A 17,768-nucleotide genomic window follows, 5' to 3' on the forward strand; every position below is an offset into this window, starting at 1 on the left:
TGTTGAGCGTCTACTTCCCCGGAACTCACAATCAGTTGACGGTTCTGCAAACACCTGCTTGGATTTTGTTTCAAAGATCCTAGGTATTTGTTGAACAAAGGGGACATCAAATTTCGATGTTGAAACCACGTAGCGCAGTTTGCGACGTTGCAGATGATTTTTGAATGGAGAACTACCCAGGGCCGGATACATGGGCCGTGGCCTATGGCGGCAAATTTAGGGGGCGGCAAATTTTGCAATTTTTTTAAATGTAGGTAAAAAAAAATCGGATTCAGAAAAAAAAATTATCCATGAGAAAAAGGGACAAAATCTCTTTTTCCTGAGAGTACCTATGGTAATTTCTAATTTTGTCGTTTTTCGGTGATAGGTACAAGAGACAGCATCTTTAATAGGTATTAATGCACAACTACGTATCTCGTTTGCGGTGTTTGAAAATCTCCACCTCTTTATAATTTTGTTTAAAAGGAAAACAAATTGATATCATTCTTTGAAGTTGTTGCAGAATTTTCTTCGCACAGACAGGGCCGGATTTACTTCCTTACCGCCAATGGGCCGCCTATATTTTGCCGCCCCCTCCTCATTCGGTCTGAAACATCAGTAAATAAAAACTATCAAGTGAACGTGCCGGTGAGGGAGGGGTGCACTTACGCGTTTACTCGTGTTGAACGTTGGTTGAACGCATTTTTTGCGAAAGCCCTGTCAACACTACTAGAAAAAGTTCACGGAACTTTGCGCGGAAGTTAAGTTTCGTAAACCTATCTCTGTGTGGACAAGGGTTTCCATTTTAAAGAAATGAACGTAAAAATTATGCAAGAACAAACATTAATGTGGTTTAATAATTTTAACTTCCGCCGCCGAGATCTCCTCCTTTTCATATTAAGTCCTCGACATCCTTGCTCTCTGCGCCGCGCCGTTCCAGGCCAAATCGCGTGTTTGGTTTCTCTCTTAACTCGACTAACTATACTCTCAGGAAATGAGAGATTTTGTCGCCTTTTCTCGATTGTAATTTTTTTTTTTTCTAAATCCAATTTTTTTTATACCTACATTTAAAAACATTACAAAATTTGCCGCCATGGGCTGCAGCCCATGTGGCCAACCCCCTAAATCCGGCCCTGTCATCCACTATAGTTATTGCTGTTCCTACAGGAATTAACATTTTTGGCTGGCTACTTTGGGTGGAATGAAACCTAGTAAGTTTAGTCCTCTTGTTCTTTGATTTACAGGGTTTCTATTTTTGTTTACTATGGGCGGCGTAACTGGAATTATTTTGGATGATTCGTCTGTTGAAAAATAATGGTGGGAAAACAATAACTAAGCATTCTAACTGATGCTGCTGCACAGTCTCCTTCTACTGTCAAAGAAATGTGTTAGATTTTTAGCAGAATATATATTTACAGGAACCATTCAGTTCTGTTTTCACTTACCATATCAGCTTTATTGTTGGATGGACAAGTTTTTTTCAGTCTCAGTTAACTGAGGAAAATTTTTAAAATGTATAAAATGAGGGGTGGATTGGCCGTTACTACAGGTAAGTTTGATCAAGAGTCACCTACACCTTGTTAAAACAAGAAAATATTTTGCCTCTTGCGAGTAATGAGAAGAGATGTATAGATGCTATGGCCTGGAAATTGAGGCGCACCAAAATTTTTTGAAACCATTCAAGTGCTTCTCCCTAAGATTGTTATGAGGAAAATTAAATTTTTCTCAAGAGAAATCAGATATTTTTCGTGGTGGATTGTGACCAAACTTGAGTGTGTTAATATCTCTTTGAAATATACAGGAGACAATTAAATTTTTGTAGGCAGTTGCCACTATGCCGCTTATGCGCAAGTAGGTAAATCTATCCCTGGTGGCTGAAGTGAAAAATTCTCATCAACATCAGTACCAAATGTAAATATATGATGGCCTCAAAAAATAAAACCCAAAATACCAATAGTTAATATAGCATGAATCATCCTCAATCTCCTAAATACCTCAAGTTTACCAGCCTACTACTAATTAAATCAGGCACAATACCAAACCCCGGCAAAATCAATACATAAACTTCCGGGTGCCCAAAAAATCAAAATAAATGTTGAAACAAGACAGGGTCTTCTCCTCCCAAGAGATTATAAAGAGATCCTACAAAGGTAATTGTCCTGCACTTACAGGTTCTCTTGAGACAAGGATATTTGGTTACTCTGCCTCAACCGCATAGTATATGAAGCCATACCCAAAAAGGCAATCCCTAAATCCAGTACTGATCATGATTCTGTGTCTCTTAATATTATTTTTCTGCATGGGAGTCATACCAGAATAACTTCATGTGAAGTATGTACCAACTTAGGATCTTGGGGGCAGTGAAACACAAAAAAACAAAGGAATTCATACTGTAAAAGCTTTTTTCTACTGGTAGGTATATTTCAATTAATATTTACAAAAATTATTAACAACGTTCAGGACGGAAATAAGAAAAAATAGAGTGAGTACAAATTTAGAGTCTTGCGGTATTAAACCATATCGTTTCCTCACATTTAACAAGCACTCGAAAATATTTTTTCCATTTGGTAATTTTCTATATTTTGAAAATGCCAGTCAGGATAAGACTTGAATACTGAAAGGCAACTCAAGATTTCCTTCCATGATACACAAGAGTAGTTTGAAGTGATTACTTCAAGGCAGTATGAAAGCTAAAAATTTCTGTTAAGTCAAAAACAAATAAACATTTCTGACGAATTTTTGTGGCGAGGTAAGTTTTAAATTTATGGATCTAGGAAGGGAAATGTTTTGAGGTTGGGGTTTTCCTGATCGATTTTAATTGTTGAGTTGCTTTGGTATTTTTTGTTATACCGATAAATCAATAAATAAGAGGACTTGCACTTAAAACACTATGAACATTTCAGCTTACACCAAAGTTAGGAGCTAAATCAAAGAGAAAATTGAATTATAAACAAACAAAATAACTAAAACTTTTCAGATACTAAAGTTCGAACTAAAGCTCTTTCAGATCCATTGCATTGTGTTCCAAAAACAACTTCAGAACCCAACACAATGGGACCTTCAGGCACAGTTTTATCTTTCTGTTGCACCTTGTTACCTTTCTGTTGCACTTTTCTTTTTAAAACAGCATCCGCCGCTGGTTTGAACCACAGAGGCTCTGGGATTTCAAAAGTAAGTCCTCCTTTTCATTAATTAATCAGAAGAGCAAAAAATACCAACGCAAGTCAATAGCTTAAATTTCATTTCTATGATGTGAATTGGACTACGTTTTGCAATTGGGAGCCACAATTGGACCGCGCTAAACAGAAAAGAACCAAGCCACATCAGCTATTTCCAAATTTGATTGGGCAATTTAATATTTTACACGTAAACGGTTGTGGGAATTTTCGTGCTGATTTCAGTGGATTTTCTCCATAGTACGAAGCAAATGCCCTGACATTTTCACAAGAATCTACACAAACATTATCTCGTAAAAAATTAAATTGTCCAGTTAGCTTTGGCAATAGCTGATGTGGCTTGCTTCCTTTCTGTTAAACGCTGTCCAATTGCTGGCTCAGTTTAGAAACGATGTATGTATTAGTTTTCCATACATATAAGGGTTTTTACAGATAAGCCAGAAATATACTTCCTAGTTGCAAAAATGTAGTCCACTTAAAAAATCAAGTGAGTTTCATTGAGGATAAAAATACATCAATAGTTACAGTTTGAGAACATGTCTTACAAGGCAAGACTTCAGACTTCTTGCTCCTACCCCATTTCCTAAAGGAAAAGGATCAAATTTAGTTGCTTTAAATTTGAACAAAATATTCTTCAAGTGTAAATGAAGCTCACAGTAGTTTTCAAGAGACGGGGTTGATTAGTTGTGTACTTAAAAGATAAGATCGGCAGAGTGTTAGTAACACACAAAATTGAGACAAGTTCTTCGGAGTGTAACAATGAACATTGCAGAGGTCTTGTACGGAAACAAAAAGTATTCATCAAATGGCAGTTAGTATGTTTTTGTACAGTATGGATGTAAAATCAAAAACATATAAATTATGATTGAACTTAAATACCTACTTACGGCTAAACTTTATTTACAATAACATGATTTCATCAAAAATAAAAAAGTACCATCATAAACACCTGATTTCATTGAAATAATTTAATGAGAGTAAATTTTATAGAGATTTTTTAAGACATTAAAGCCAAAAAAGAAGACATCAAGAAGATTAGGAAATGTGACAAATATGAAATTTGTAGGTAGCAATAAAGACTTTCCACATCAATGGATAGGTCAAGAAAAAAATTAAGGCACATTAGATGCTAAAATGAATTGACATTTGCAACGTAAAATTTTGTTTTAAAAAAAAATGGAGACCCAATAAATAGCTTCAAAATGGACCACAAAACGAGGTAAGAACTAAACGATTAGAAGACGTGTTTCCTCATCATAGTTACATGCAGAAGACATTAGACATATCGTATACTTCCATCATCAACTCATAGGTAAGAAATTAAGGTTTGCAGTTTACACTACAAACACTCAATTTCAACTTCCACCTCGCAAAAAAACCATTTTGGATGTAGATCAAATTAACCATTGAAAAGAACCTATAAGTCAGGCAAAAACTTGAGTGCTGTTTAACACACATGATCTTTGATCTCTGATCTAATGTATGGCACCTTTGATCTTTTTTTAAAAAAAAAAAAGTCACCACAGGAAAATTCTTTGATTGTAATGAATACCAATGTTAGTTCAGTGCTCAATTTAACTAGAGTGGACTGCAACTTTCAAGAGCAAGAGGTCTGAACTGATAAAGACAAAAAACGCTACTTGATCACTTTTGAGTTGGATTTGAGATAAATTAATGCGTTCATCATATTCTTGGTAAGATTTCAGTATGGAAACATGAATTGTTGTGCTTAGTTTCATGCCTTGTCTGGTGGTCCACTATACATTGTACCTACTTTGGGCAGATGAAAACCGAGACTATTTGTAGAGAAAGAAGCTCAAATTTAAAGATTGAAGGTAACATCGAGACTTTAAATCATAGATAAAAATTCCAGAGCACTTCAAATCTGAGCTGGGATGAAAAATGAGAAGTATGCATATGAATCATTCTCACCGAAAGAAAATATGTTTGTGAACTAACATTTATCATTGTATTCTTGTAGGATTTTACTTTTAAATTCCAGCATCAAGAGAGATTAAACAGTAGCTGCTATTGAATGGAACAGATATAACGTTTTTTTTCCAGTCTTTGGACTCAAAATCAGGAAAGAGGCTAAAACGCTGATTTACTATTCAAAAATCAAAACAAAATTTAAAAATATAAAAAACAGATTTCTTTCATTTCATATACACACTAGTTTATTTACAAAATTCATTTACTTACTTTACAAAAATACACTTTGTATAGTTTGAAAAAACTGTAATTTTCTTAGATTGTCGTGTAAAAATAAATACAAATAGCAAAATAAATAGACTACAAACAATAACGATTCTGTCACGATTTTTCAAATTCTGTTTACGAAGTTTCCGTTTGCTGGTTTCATGACTAAACAGAAAGAAAAAACGACAAAATCTAATAATTAAATGGCTAGTCACTGACCGGTTCATTGGTTGCCAGGCTATGCAAAAAAATCCAAATTAAAAGGAATTGTTCACTAATCCTAGCCTTCTTAAAAGAGAAAAATTCTGTAACCTTGCGGTTCTTCTGCATTTTCTCTCTAAACTTTTACAGCTTTAAGTTAAGAGGTTAAAACCAGCAGAGTGTTTCATTGATGGTTCTAGTTCAAAACCAAGAGTTTCAAAGGCAAAATTTTATAAATTTCAGCCCGCACTATATTTTTTAGAGGAAAAATGACTCATCACTGCAGCTTCAAGTTAGACAGTGAAGCAAAAACAAAAAACTGAGTGAAAATTTCAGATTAAGATTTTAACCATTTTTTCTCTAAAAAAAATGTAAGGGCAGAAATTTCAAGACATTGCTATTGGGAAACTCAGTTTTGAAGTTCAGTCATTGAGTTGCAAAACCCTAAATTGCGAGAGTGTCGTTCAGAAAATTTTGGAAGACTACATTATGGAAATAGCATAGTCCTGATGATTTTCAAGTGTAGCAATTCCCTTTCGAATGTTTCTTTAAACATAGAAATCAGCAAAATGAATGAAAATTAACGGAATAAGTGAAATTAGTGAAACCAGATCACAAATTAATGAACTTATGGAGAGATGATTTAGAGTTCAACAAACTCGTAGCTCCTGCTGGTAGCCTCTCGCGAAGGATTCCCTATAGAATGGTAACATTGATTCTGAAAATAGCAAAATTGTGAATGCTTGAATTCAACTATTCATGCAAAGAGGTGGAAAGTTCCATTTGATATCATCAATCTTCCAATAAAGATCTGAATTTCACCGCCCCAGAGCTTACAGGTCATTACGAGATAAGTATGAGCTAAGAGAAAGCTGAATTACCAACAAAGTTAATGAGAATGCCCCACGAGACAAGGTCTGAACTACAGAGAAATGTGGCATGTTTCCCCTTCAAAATCTTCTGTAGAACACAATTCACACAACCAGAGATTAGGGAAATCAACGTCTGAACACGATATTAACACATATTTTTAGCCTAGATCCAGTGGCAACTACATTATGCGAATGATGTCATTCGTATTTTTGTCATACAACCAGTGTTAATTGTAAACACTTGTGTCTTGTTCAGGAGTTGATTTCCAGACTTTTTGTTGTGTGGTTCGTTCTCCTCTTGAAATTTTGAGGAGAGGACATGTTGAGTTCAGCTTCAATACATTCTTTGGCTGGTGGTCCATTAAAGATTTTAAGTTTAAAGAGGATTTCAGCACCAGATGTTGGATCCACTAGTATACCAGCACCAATTGAAAGCTTAAGTCAATGACTACAACTGACACAAATCAAGGATCGCAATTGATAAGTCTTCATTGACTCAAGCTCTTTGCTTACACCAGTATACTTACACAGGTCTCTGCCACTTTGAGCACAGCTTGAAAACTATGACACGATGGAACATTTTGCAAAACATATTTTCTCCTTCGAAGATATTTGAAAGAAGAATTGCTGGTTTTATAATTTCAAAATGTATGATGATTATTTTACATTTGTTTTCACTGAATTTTCAGTCACACATAAAGATATGTAAAAGAAAGTATCCTGCAATTTATTGATTCGTGTTTTGAGACATTCAACTAAAACGTGTCATTGGCTATTTTCCCTTATGTGGATTAAATTCTTTACAAATTTGAAGCTCTGAGGAAACTCTGCTTCAGAATTCATAGTTTCCATGAACTCGCAGATTCAACAGAATTTTGAGCAGTCTGTTACAGGTGAGTAACCACCATTTTGGTAGCCCCTGATTATTGTTTGAATATTGTTTCTGTTTCAAACACATTCTCAGATGAACAATATTATGAGGGCATACATCTACGAAGAGAAAATAAGTCTAACTTTTGTTGGTACAGACTTCTACCAAGAATTGCATGCAGTCTAACATGTGACTTGTTCATTAAAACATGCTAACTTTCTTTCTGGATTCAGAATATTTTTTGAAAACAAATTGAAGATTAGAGAGCTATTTTGAAGTGAAAATAATACGGCTAAACTCACCAGGGGAAAAATAGTTTGATACTTATTTTTCTTGTTTAAATGCCGCTTTCCCTGGGCAAAAATCTGGTGGTATCATAGTCTTAATATTTCCAGTATGAAAAAAGTGATTAATGAAAAAGAGAACAAACTTGAGCAGTTTTGTTCATTGCATTCCCGTGATAAGTTGCATTCTTTTTTTTTGCCTGTGATTTACTGTGTAAAATAGTTAAAGGTTGAGGCATGCAGCCTGTGAAAATAAAATCCATGTATGAAAGAAATAATGAGTTGTTGGACTCACATCAATTTGATTTTACCAGTAATTTGTGTTCATAAATAGATAAAAAAAGCAAACGAGGTCCATCTACATAAAAAGTTTGGAAGGAAAACCTACTTATTTTAGCAATGGATATTATGGTAGGTAACAATTTTAGTTTGGAGGGTAGATTTGATTTAGCTCCATTGTTGTCTCCAGACCAAAAGCTGACAGGACATGGCTTTACTTTAGGCTCCTAAGAATTTGCAATACAAATGGACTGGTTTCCCAGAGCATTGTTCTGATGAGTGTTGCACTGCACAAAAGAGCTTAATCTTCAGGAAAATTCAAACGTCCAGCCAGCAGTGATGAGAGAGAGACTCTTTGTAGAGTATTGAGAAGTTTTTGGAAACTATGATTCAGCAGTCTTCAGATTTCGCTTATCTCTTCTAACACTTTCATACCCCTGTTTGATACAAATTGTCAATGAGAATACTAAAATAGATAGTTCTTCCTTGCAAACCTCCAATTGAGATTTACTTCTCTCATGTAGATGCATCGAAATTCACCCCCTGAAATGTGGATTCTCTGGACATACATCAACTGAAAGGTTTGAAACATATCAATGGCCAAGGTTCAAAACTTTGTACCTCTGTTTACGAAGTTACAGACTTCCTGTCATACTTTATTTTTCCCCTGAAAAACTAGTCAACGTAACTTCTTGAAAACTAATTTAATTTTTCTTTACTGTTAGCAGAATATAATGTATACATTCCAAGCTATGAGGTTGACTTGTTTCTCAGGGAAAAAGTAATATAAGAGCGGAAATATTGAAACACCGCAATGGAGAACAAGGCCTTGCACTTTAGACATTAGTATATTTTCATAAGGACAGAAGAATCCTCCTAATACTAAGAGATTAGGATTTGGAGGCAAAATCAACACAAAATACCCGTAAAATCACAATATTTTAGATGAACAAGCCTGTTTTCCTGCTGAGCAAGTCAATCCCTCATCAAGTATTGTATTAACTCTGTACGGGCACCCTGACCCGCATCTAGTAGCGGTGCTTGGCAGAAGGGTGGTGGTGGCGCCAGTCCCGCTCAGCACCATGGTGGTTGTGATGGTGATGATGATGATGGCGCTTTTTCTCCCCAGCGACTCGGTGCGGATAAACTGTGGCTACATCGCTGACAACTAACTCGCTTCCATCACGCATACCCTCGAGTCGGGGGTCCATGTCCTTCCTGCGGGCATGTTGAGCGTGCGCTTTGTTGCTCGCTGACTGGTGAAGGTTCTCCCATGCTTGCTGGTAGTAACGGTTCAGTCCATTGCGGCTCTCCGAGCTTGAGGAGTCAAAAGACGCCACTGTGTGACAGTCCGGTGAAGGACGGTGGCGGTAGTGTTTGGCACTTCGGTTCCTGCAATCAAAATCACATGATGAACATACTTCATTACCCACATGGACTCTAAAAATACAACAAAACAACATTCTCCCTTTTAAAGTACTAGCCAAGTACTATTTTAGATTTTTACCATTTTTCTTTTTAATGTTTTTTCCAACTGAGGAAGGCTGAGTTTTCAGCCGAAACGTTTTGGTTTTATTTGTGAAATTTTAGCCTTGTTACCCGCTTTTAAATTTTTCTTTTATTGTATATCTTGTCACAGGCTACAAAGCGTTGATCATATCTCATGGACTCTAAAAACTAGAAGTAATGAGTGAATTGATTGAACGAATCAAAGCGATGTTAATTTGTAAGTTTTTTATTGCTGAAGGCTTTCTGACCTGGTGCACGGAAAAAAATGGATTGATGATTTCTTAGTTGAGGCACTGGATGCGAAAAGGGCACTTCCCGGTTGCAGTTTTTCAGAGTCTCCTTTAGTATTTTATCCATTGTAAGGAGAGTGAAAGCATCCATTTCACTAAAAATTTGTGTGAAAATTTTACTCAATATTTCTTACGATTCTAAATTCTTCTCTCAGGGATTAATTATCAACAGATATTCTGAAACATCGCAATCGAACAGTGCCTTTTTCGAAACCAGGGCCTCACTTAAATTGTTAAAAAATATGCCCGACATGTTTCAAATGTACAGTTTACAATGCTGGAAAGCTATGTGGTTAAATTAGCATTTTTGTATTGTAAAATCTACATTGAAACATGTCCGACACTTTTCTTACCACAAAATTGTTAAATCAGCATTTCATTCTTTCCGTGTGGTCATCAGAGCATAAATTACATACCTCGCACAATAACCACGAGATGTATAATAATTTTTTTCATTAATTCACTATTTAAATATTTCAATTTGCTCATTACAATTTTGGTGATGTTTCACATCAATTCACTAATACTAGAAGTAAATAATACTAAAAAAGTAATGTGAATAATGAAAGAATATCTTCTCACAAATTTTAAAGTAAATAAAAGCTTGATTTACTGAGTTTCTTTTCTTTTCTCCTTAAATATTTCTGGAGTGATCTTTTCTCGCAGCAATAAATATGAGCCAAATCTTTTTAATGTGAAAAAATCCATTGACTTTGAACATATAAACTTATGTTATTTTCACACAGATTTTTTAGTAAATTAGAGAAGGTAAGATATTAAATAAAAATGTTTGAAAAAATATGTATCTAGAAAGGTCCTCCCATGAAAGGGCCTCCTGATGAATGACTTTATCAGTTTCTTTCAGTAATACTCATCTCCTCTTAAAATTTGCATTATTTTTAACACATCCATGGCGAGTTTTTTTACACTTCTGTTCATGATCACTGAAGCAAGGATTAAAAACAGACAAGAGCAATATTGATGGCTGACTTGGAAAAACCACGTACATCATAAGTATTGATTATGGTTAAAGAAGTTCATCAGATTAAACTTTTGATTGGGTTTTTTCAAAACCTCATTTTTGTACATTTGACTTTAAAACTTTGTAAGTTTGGTTGGGCAAATCTAAAAACGGTATTCCTTATTTTTTTTCTACACAAAAATTTTTAAAAAGCAAACAAATTTGTAACTTGGTTTTTTGTTTGTTAAATATCTTGAAGTTCTTTGATAAAGCAGCAACAACAGACGTGCAAATGTGCATACAAGGCCATGCAGCTGTAGGCTAAAAAGTGTCACACTTGTTGCAAAAAGAGAGAGGCAGGAGTCTTGGAGTTTATTTCAGACAAAACCAACATCATTTTCATATTTTTTGTAAAATTTCACTAGGGGATGGATGGTTAAATATATGAAATTTGCGACTCTTGCAATAAAAGAGGGAACAAAATGTTTTCGTAAAAGGTCAACTGTGTAACAAATTACCAAAATAATCTCATGTATGGGCAACTGGAGCACCCTTCACTATGAAGGACGCTTTCATGTAATTATAATGCCATTTTCTCAAATCTACAATTTCTGTGATACACGTTTTCGGTGAAGAAGTCTTCAAATAAAGTTTCCAAGCTAAGCACAGAGAATAAGGGTGAATTGAGGTGAAATTCAATTAATAAAAAATTAATACCAACAGTGCACAATAAAAACAACAAATCGTTCTACATTCAAACATGCAATATCTAAGACCATCACCATCAAAGACATTCATAGCAGAAAAATTATGAGATCATGCTTTTGGTTCCTTCAGAGTATGCTTAAGAGAAACTTAGGAAGTAAAATCAAGTGCCTAGAGAACTTCTACACTGAGACAAGTGGTGCCTCCTGCCAAATAGGAGTAGGTCTAAACTCAAAAGAGCCAACTAAAATTGTGTTTCTTTCTTTGTTTCCTCATATCATAATATTGAATGGGAAAAAGTAAGTGGACAAAAATAAAACGGAGTGGTGAGATGATATAGTTTCTGTGATTTCCTAATTATTCAATTCCAAGACGTTCCCTGACTCTTCCCGAGGCTTTCCCCTGATTCCAAAATTTCCGAAATCCTTGAGCCTTAGTCAAACTTAGAATTTGCTTCTTTTAATCATGCTAACTTTTGTCACACCATGGCCACAATCTCCAATTCCAGGGATTCTAATTGAGGAAAAAGGCACTCGGAAGTTGTTCAGACTCTCTCAAATGGCACTAGCTGAAGTTGCTAAGCCAATACGCTATACTTAAAAAATTCTATGACTTTCCCTTTCTTATTAAATTCCTGACTTCCCAGGTTTTCCAGACGACCAAAATCCCTGACAGTAGCAAAAAAACATAAGTAAGTTCAGAGAAATGTTTCATTATGATAAACGAAGGGTGAAACAAGTAACCTGTTCAACCAAACCCCATAAGCAAAGCCTTCCTCAGCTACAGTTGCTCTTAAAACAATATCAATACCTACCTATCTCTAGTTGTAACAGGAGAAAACAGAAACATATGAAATAGGAAAGCAGATGGTGGAGCAAAGTAGTGAAATTTGTATTAAAGTTTGTACTCCACTTATTTAACAATTCTTAATGGATTGAACACTGTTGTGAAGGGAGTACAGGATTTACTTGAAATTCATTTCACCGTCAAGCAATTTTCCAATGCGGTGATCGGATGATAGTGAGAATCTTTTTTGAACGTCAGCTTTTTATGGCCTTTCAACTTAGCAGAGAACAAAATTTCAATCTTGTGAGTCATAGGTACCCACAAGACAGAATTTGCGAAATACCGACTTTTTTTTGTACCAAGATTTTGGACCATCAACTCTGAAAACGCAAAAAATGTTTGTTCGAGGAACGTCCAATAAATTTATAAATTCTCCCCTGACCAGAATTTTATGATGATCTTTCAATTTATAATATGGTTGTGGAGGGCTGTATTTCAGTCAAAAATGATGAATTCAAAATAACAGAAATCACAATATTGCAACCTAGATTCACATTCTGAGTGAACTCCAACTCTCCTGTTAAAATCAATTTTAATTGGGTTTTCCAACTAATTTCTCTAAAAATCAGGCGTTTTCTTATTACATTGTTGCTAATGTTATAGCTTAACGCTCAGCAAACATAAACCGTAATTTCAAACTTATAGTCAAAATAGCTTTATGAGTTGTGCAAGATTCCATACACTGTGTATAAAACTAAGGTGATCTACGATACCATCAGAGAAAGAGGCTTAATTTTTGACATGAAAAAAAAAGTATCAGATTGACCCTTCTAATTTAATATCCCTCAAAATATCCACAATTTATCTCAATTTACTTAAATTGGACCGATAAACCGGTGCAAGATGACAAATCATATTCCACAAATACATCTCCAATGGATTTTTTTGCATGGGAAATTAGTAATGGGAAAACCATTGTCCAGAAACACTTGAATGCTTTTCTAGGGTTAGACAGCTGAAAAATACCATGAGGCGCAGAAGAGAGAGCATGTGTGATTTGGCTGGAAGCGCGGCGTGTTACGAAACGAAGCAGCGATGAAAACGGTGATGCAGTGGACTGCAAGAGGAGCGTGCACTGTGCTGAACGGTGCTTAGTACGAATAAATGGTACCTTTTTGATTGTACTAGATTGTTACAGAGAGCTACTGTAGCTAGAGGCGTATTGTCAAATGGGGTTAGAGAAGTAGCCAGCTCGACTTCGGTAAGGGCGAGTGAACTCTCTCCGCCCTACGTGCTGGTCGGGGAAGGGCAATGCGAGCAGCGTGTACCACCGAGACGGCATCGGTGCGGGCGGGAGGTCTCTCTGCCGCCCGCTGCAACCATTAGTAACATTAGTGCAAAGTCCCAGAACCCCAAAATAATTGACAGAGAGTGGATATTTCAGCTTACAAAACTTTCAGTACAGTAGGCCCTCAATCATTCAGTCACTGTAATATCCGGCCTGATTCTGCCACATTTCTCTTACATAAGGAGGGGGAAACCTCCTGTAGAAATTGTGTTTCAGTCAAATTTGATGAAACTTAAAAATTTTCCTTTCCTTAATATTCTGTCTTGCTGCTTCCAGGGGGATTCCTTTGACCGATTTTGTCACCATTCGACCCTAGCCGATTTTTACCCACCTGGTTTTTTTGTTACGAGCGGAAGGTTTGCATTTACTGTTCATAATGTAAGCTACAATTGTTCATTTCTCTCGAATAATTTACTTAAAAAAAGTTTTGATACATTCAACATTTTTTGCTTCGAATTTTCATGCGAAAAATGTGGGATAGGGCTTAGTTTCCAACCATATCCAGTGGGCCATTAGTTGGATTATATTTTGTTATTAGGAACTACAATTTCTGGCTAGTCCATAAAAACACTTTTAGACATAGGGAGACTAATGGTACACACATTGTTTTTAAACTGAGCCAGAAATTTTCGTTCCAAATTGCGAAAGTCAGTCCACTTATACAGTATTTTCCCCTTGCTGCTTGTACAGCACTTTAAATGAAGCATTTGATTCTTCACAGTCCAGTCCAGCCATCTGCCGCATTCGGCCGGAAAATCAAGGTTTTACTGGGCTAAAAAAAACTTGAGCATGACACTGGAAACATGCCAGCATTCAAAAAGAGATTGAACTTTGTGGACCCCTTTAACTAATTCAAGACTCAGCAAGAATGATGAGAATAAGATGCCTTAGGTAACTTTCAATCATTTTTGTATCATAATTTGGATATAGTTATGTTTTCTAAAAGTTAATAGTCTGTGACCAAGCCTCTGCACACTATTAAGTATTTAATTAGTGAAAATACAAGCTACCTATCTTCTAATGTGGGAACTAATAATTCGACCTTAAAAATCTCGCCGGTGGAGGAAAGTATCAAAAGTCACAGCCAACTACTTACGACCAAACAAATAAATAAAAATTTAAAAAATTAATTTTCTGCTTTAAAAAATATTCAAAAAATTTAGATATGACAACAGAAGTCACTTAATGTAAATTTTTGTGAGCTTGCATTGAATACTTCTAAATTAAAGAGAGAATTCGACATTGACACTTGAAATGTGAGTGACAAAAAAAATTCGAGGAACACTGCCTACACTATTGTTAAGAGACTGTAAGATTTTTTAATTTGTGTCCGGTAAAAAGGGGGCATGTAGGAGAACAAGTTAATCAGCCAACAAAAAATAGCTGCAAAAAGTTGAGTGATGAACATTTTAGGTGAGTGGTAACTTGTTAATCACATGAAAGGAATGTGTGTTTGGATTTCAAACTTCCTCCGCGAATGTTTTCAACACTTGAAAAATGATTCGATTTTCCGACTATATATGAGAAAAACAAGGGAGCAGAGGAAACGAATAGGATTAATCAAGATAGGCAATTAGCATTAATGAAGCTCATGGCCAGGATGGGGCAAGTTAGAAAGCTTACAGCACTGACACGACATCTCAAGATGCACTTTCAAGGACAGCTAGATAAGAGGCAAGTCAACTTCCAAACAGCGTACAGAAGACGCGAATTCAGTCTCAAGTCATTAGAGAGGGTCTGTTAATCGCGCAAATAGAGAGTTGAGAGCTAGGCTGGACTTACCTTCGAACTAAAATGACTACTGTGACGATGACAGCTGCGAGGAAAACTAGACCACCTAGTAAACCCAATAAAATAATGGCACCTGTGAAAAGATAGAAAAGCAAAATGAGATATATATTGTAAGAAACTGCAACATGGGAGCTGTGGTAGCAATCCTCCAAGAACAAGGTTCATAAAGTCAAAAAATAAAATTTCAAGGCCTATCTAATCTACCTATGAATTTTTAACAACTTTCATCAAGTTTTTCAAGATCTTCCAATTGAAGAAATAGGGACTTCTAAGAGCAGTGCAAACTTTTTTTGAGAGGGCAAGTCTTTTAACCTTCTGTGGCATGAATTAAATTTGGATCTCAGATTCTGGGGGATACTGATCTATTTTGTAGCTTGCATAAAAACCATGGAATATCAAATATTTTTCAAAGTTTTAAATTTTTGGGTATCTATTATTCAAAAAAAGAAAAAACGAGTGAAAATTTGCAAAATCATGCCACAGAGAAAAGATTCAATTTTGAAAAACCCCCAAAAACGTTGTTACGAATTTGTGACACTATGCCATAGAGGGTTAAAGGCATTTAGGATTTTCATCACAATTTTTTTCCCCAATAAATTATTCTTACTTTCTCACTCACTTTTCAAATTTTCATTAGTTATTAGATAAATTTTTAGAGATCTGCCGGGTTGATTCTGCTGATTTTCAGCGGGTAACAATCTCTAAATGAGCCTGCTGCCTTTAAATTTCTTCATTATGACCCCAAAGCGGCTCTTTGAAAGCGTCAGGCTTCTGCAAGCTGTAGAAGCAGCTCTTAATTTTTGAGGTAATTTTGTCCCAAAACCACAAAACTTCTGGTGACCTCCTCTATTCACCTGAGACTTCACACAGAGAAGTACTATATTTTGCCTTTATCCAATTTTTCTTGAGGATGGTTCCATTCATTATAATTCCTGATTATTCTCGAAAAAGGACTATTAGACTTACCTAAGTTGTTGAACTTGCTGCTCAACGTTTCTTTGTGATCCTCCTCAAGCGAGTGAACAGGCACATTGGCTGCATTGTACGACAAGTCATTCCTGACATGGACAGAGTCAGGAATCTCGTTGTCTGTCGGATGTGAGGAGGCGATGGCAATGTTGGGCACTCGACCCGACTCACTCAAGTTGTTATCCTCTATCTCCGGGACAGGTAGAAGGGGCGGGATGGGTGAGGGCCGAGGCCGTACTGTCGAGATTGGCTTCGTGGAGAATGGTCGAGGGCGCTCTCGCGGTGTTGTTGATGGTGCTGCAGTTGAGGATGATTTTGTTGGCGTCACCACAGGACCTAGACTTAGGCCAGGAACTGGTCGCAAGTCCTCTGTTTAACAAAGAGAATCAATAATTAGAGAGGAAATTAATGTTTATTAACATTTTATTTATTTACCAGAGCCCTTGAATTTTCCTATGTTCCACCAGCTCTGTCATTATGGTAAAGAGGGATGCAACTCTCAAATTTCAAAGTTCAAAATTCAAATTTCAATTTTCAAAGTTGAGTTTCTTTCAAAATTTGTCTAATCTCTTTTCAATGAAAACACCAAAACAGTTAACCCGACACGATTCGTTGTGTTTGTAGGAAAAGAAGACGTGAGAAAGCTGTAAATGTGCAAAAATTGATGTTTTTTCAGACAAAACAGTCGTGAGAGGCATCATGTTGCCAGAGAGCCAATGACAGTAGGGCTCTTAAGTGAAATGGTGAAATTTCTGGTATTTGGGACGAGGAATATCCAAGGCATTTCAAGTAAACTGACGGAATTTGCGCTTCGGAAGCAAAACAACTTTAAAATAATAAATGATTGTTGTTACTTCATAAACTATTATACTTAAAAAAACGCACCTCCTTTCAAAGGATCTTAACTTGTTAAAATTTTCTACGAGGCTTTTTGGATTATGCAAAACTCTCTAATGCCTTGCCATTAAAACATCGTGTTCCATGTTGGACTTGTCTCTGTTTCTCATTAGGTCTTGCATAAATTTCGAGGCTCAGAAAAATATACTATATCTTCTGACAAAAAAAAAAGCACAAAAAGCAAAATTTCAGCACATCTCAAGTTTTTTGACGCATGATGGGAGAGACTTGGAGAGAGCCCTACCTTTGCAGACTGGTGGTTTATTATCGTAGACCCCTGATGGTAAGCAAACAAGTTGTTTTGCTCCAACAAGTTTGAACCGTCGATTACAACTGAATTCAATTACAGTTCCTGCTACAGTTGTGTTACTTGAAATAAATGCCTCTCCGTTCAGGATGGTTGGGGGATCCGGGCACCGGACCGCTGCAATCGAAACAATCAAAACTAGTACTCAGAGAAAAGAAAGAAATGATGAACCAAATTGACTCAAAGCAAAAATTCTTTTGACTGGTTTCATTCATCAAGTTTTGAAACAGTTGAAATGCTACAATGCATGTGATGAAATGAATGGACAATGATGAAATATAACTGTGATAAAACTTTGCATCTTTTTTCCAAAATATAAAACTGTTTTGGGTCTCAATTTTCGA

General features: G+C 35.9%; 1 protein-coding gene across 4 annotated transcripts in view; it reads right to left on the reverse strand.

The window, feature by feature from the left end:
• Positions 1–2,352: 2,352 nt before the first annotated feature.
• The window catches only part of LOC109036912 (CUB and sushi domain-containing protein 1), a 258,012-nt gene continuing 242,596 nt past the window's right edge, over positions 2,353–17,768 (reverse strand). For 2 of the 4 annotated variants that reach the window (XM_072304887.1, XM_072304886.1), the window contains exons 11-14: positions 17,362–17,541; positions 16,218–16,589; positions 15,243–15,324; positions 2,353–9,253 (exon numbers count right to left, since the gene is read on the reverse strand). In XM_072304887.1, coding sequence (XP_072160988.1) covers positions 8,890–9,253; positions 15,243–15,324; positions 16,218–16,589; positions 17,362–17,541 — 998 coding nt within the window. In that variant the 3' untranslated portion in view covers positions 2,353–8,889. The remainder of the gene's footprint in view (positions 9,254–15,242; positions 15,325–16,217; positions 16,590–17,361; positions 17,542–17,768) is intronic. The other 2 variants (XM_072304888.1, XM_019051332.2) reach the window with 1 other exon arrangement.

The sequence above is a fragment of the Bemisia tabaci genome, chromosome 10, assembly GCF_918797505.1.
Source record: "Bemisia tabaci chromosome 10, PGI_BMITA_v3".
NCBI lineage: Eukaryota > Metazoa > Arthropoda > Insecta > Hemiptera > Aleyrodidae > Bemisia > Bemisia tabaci.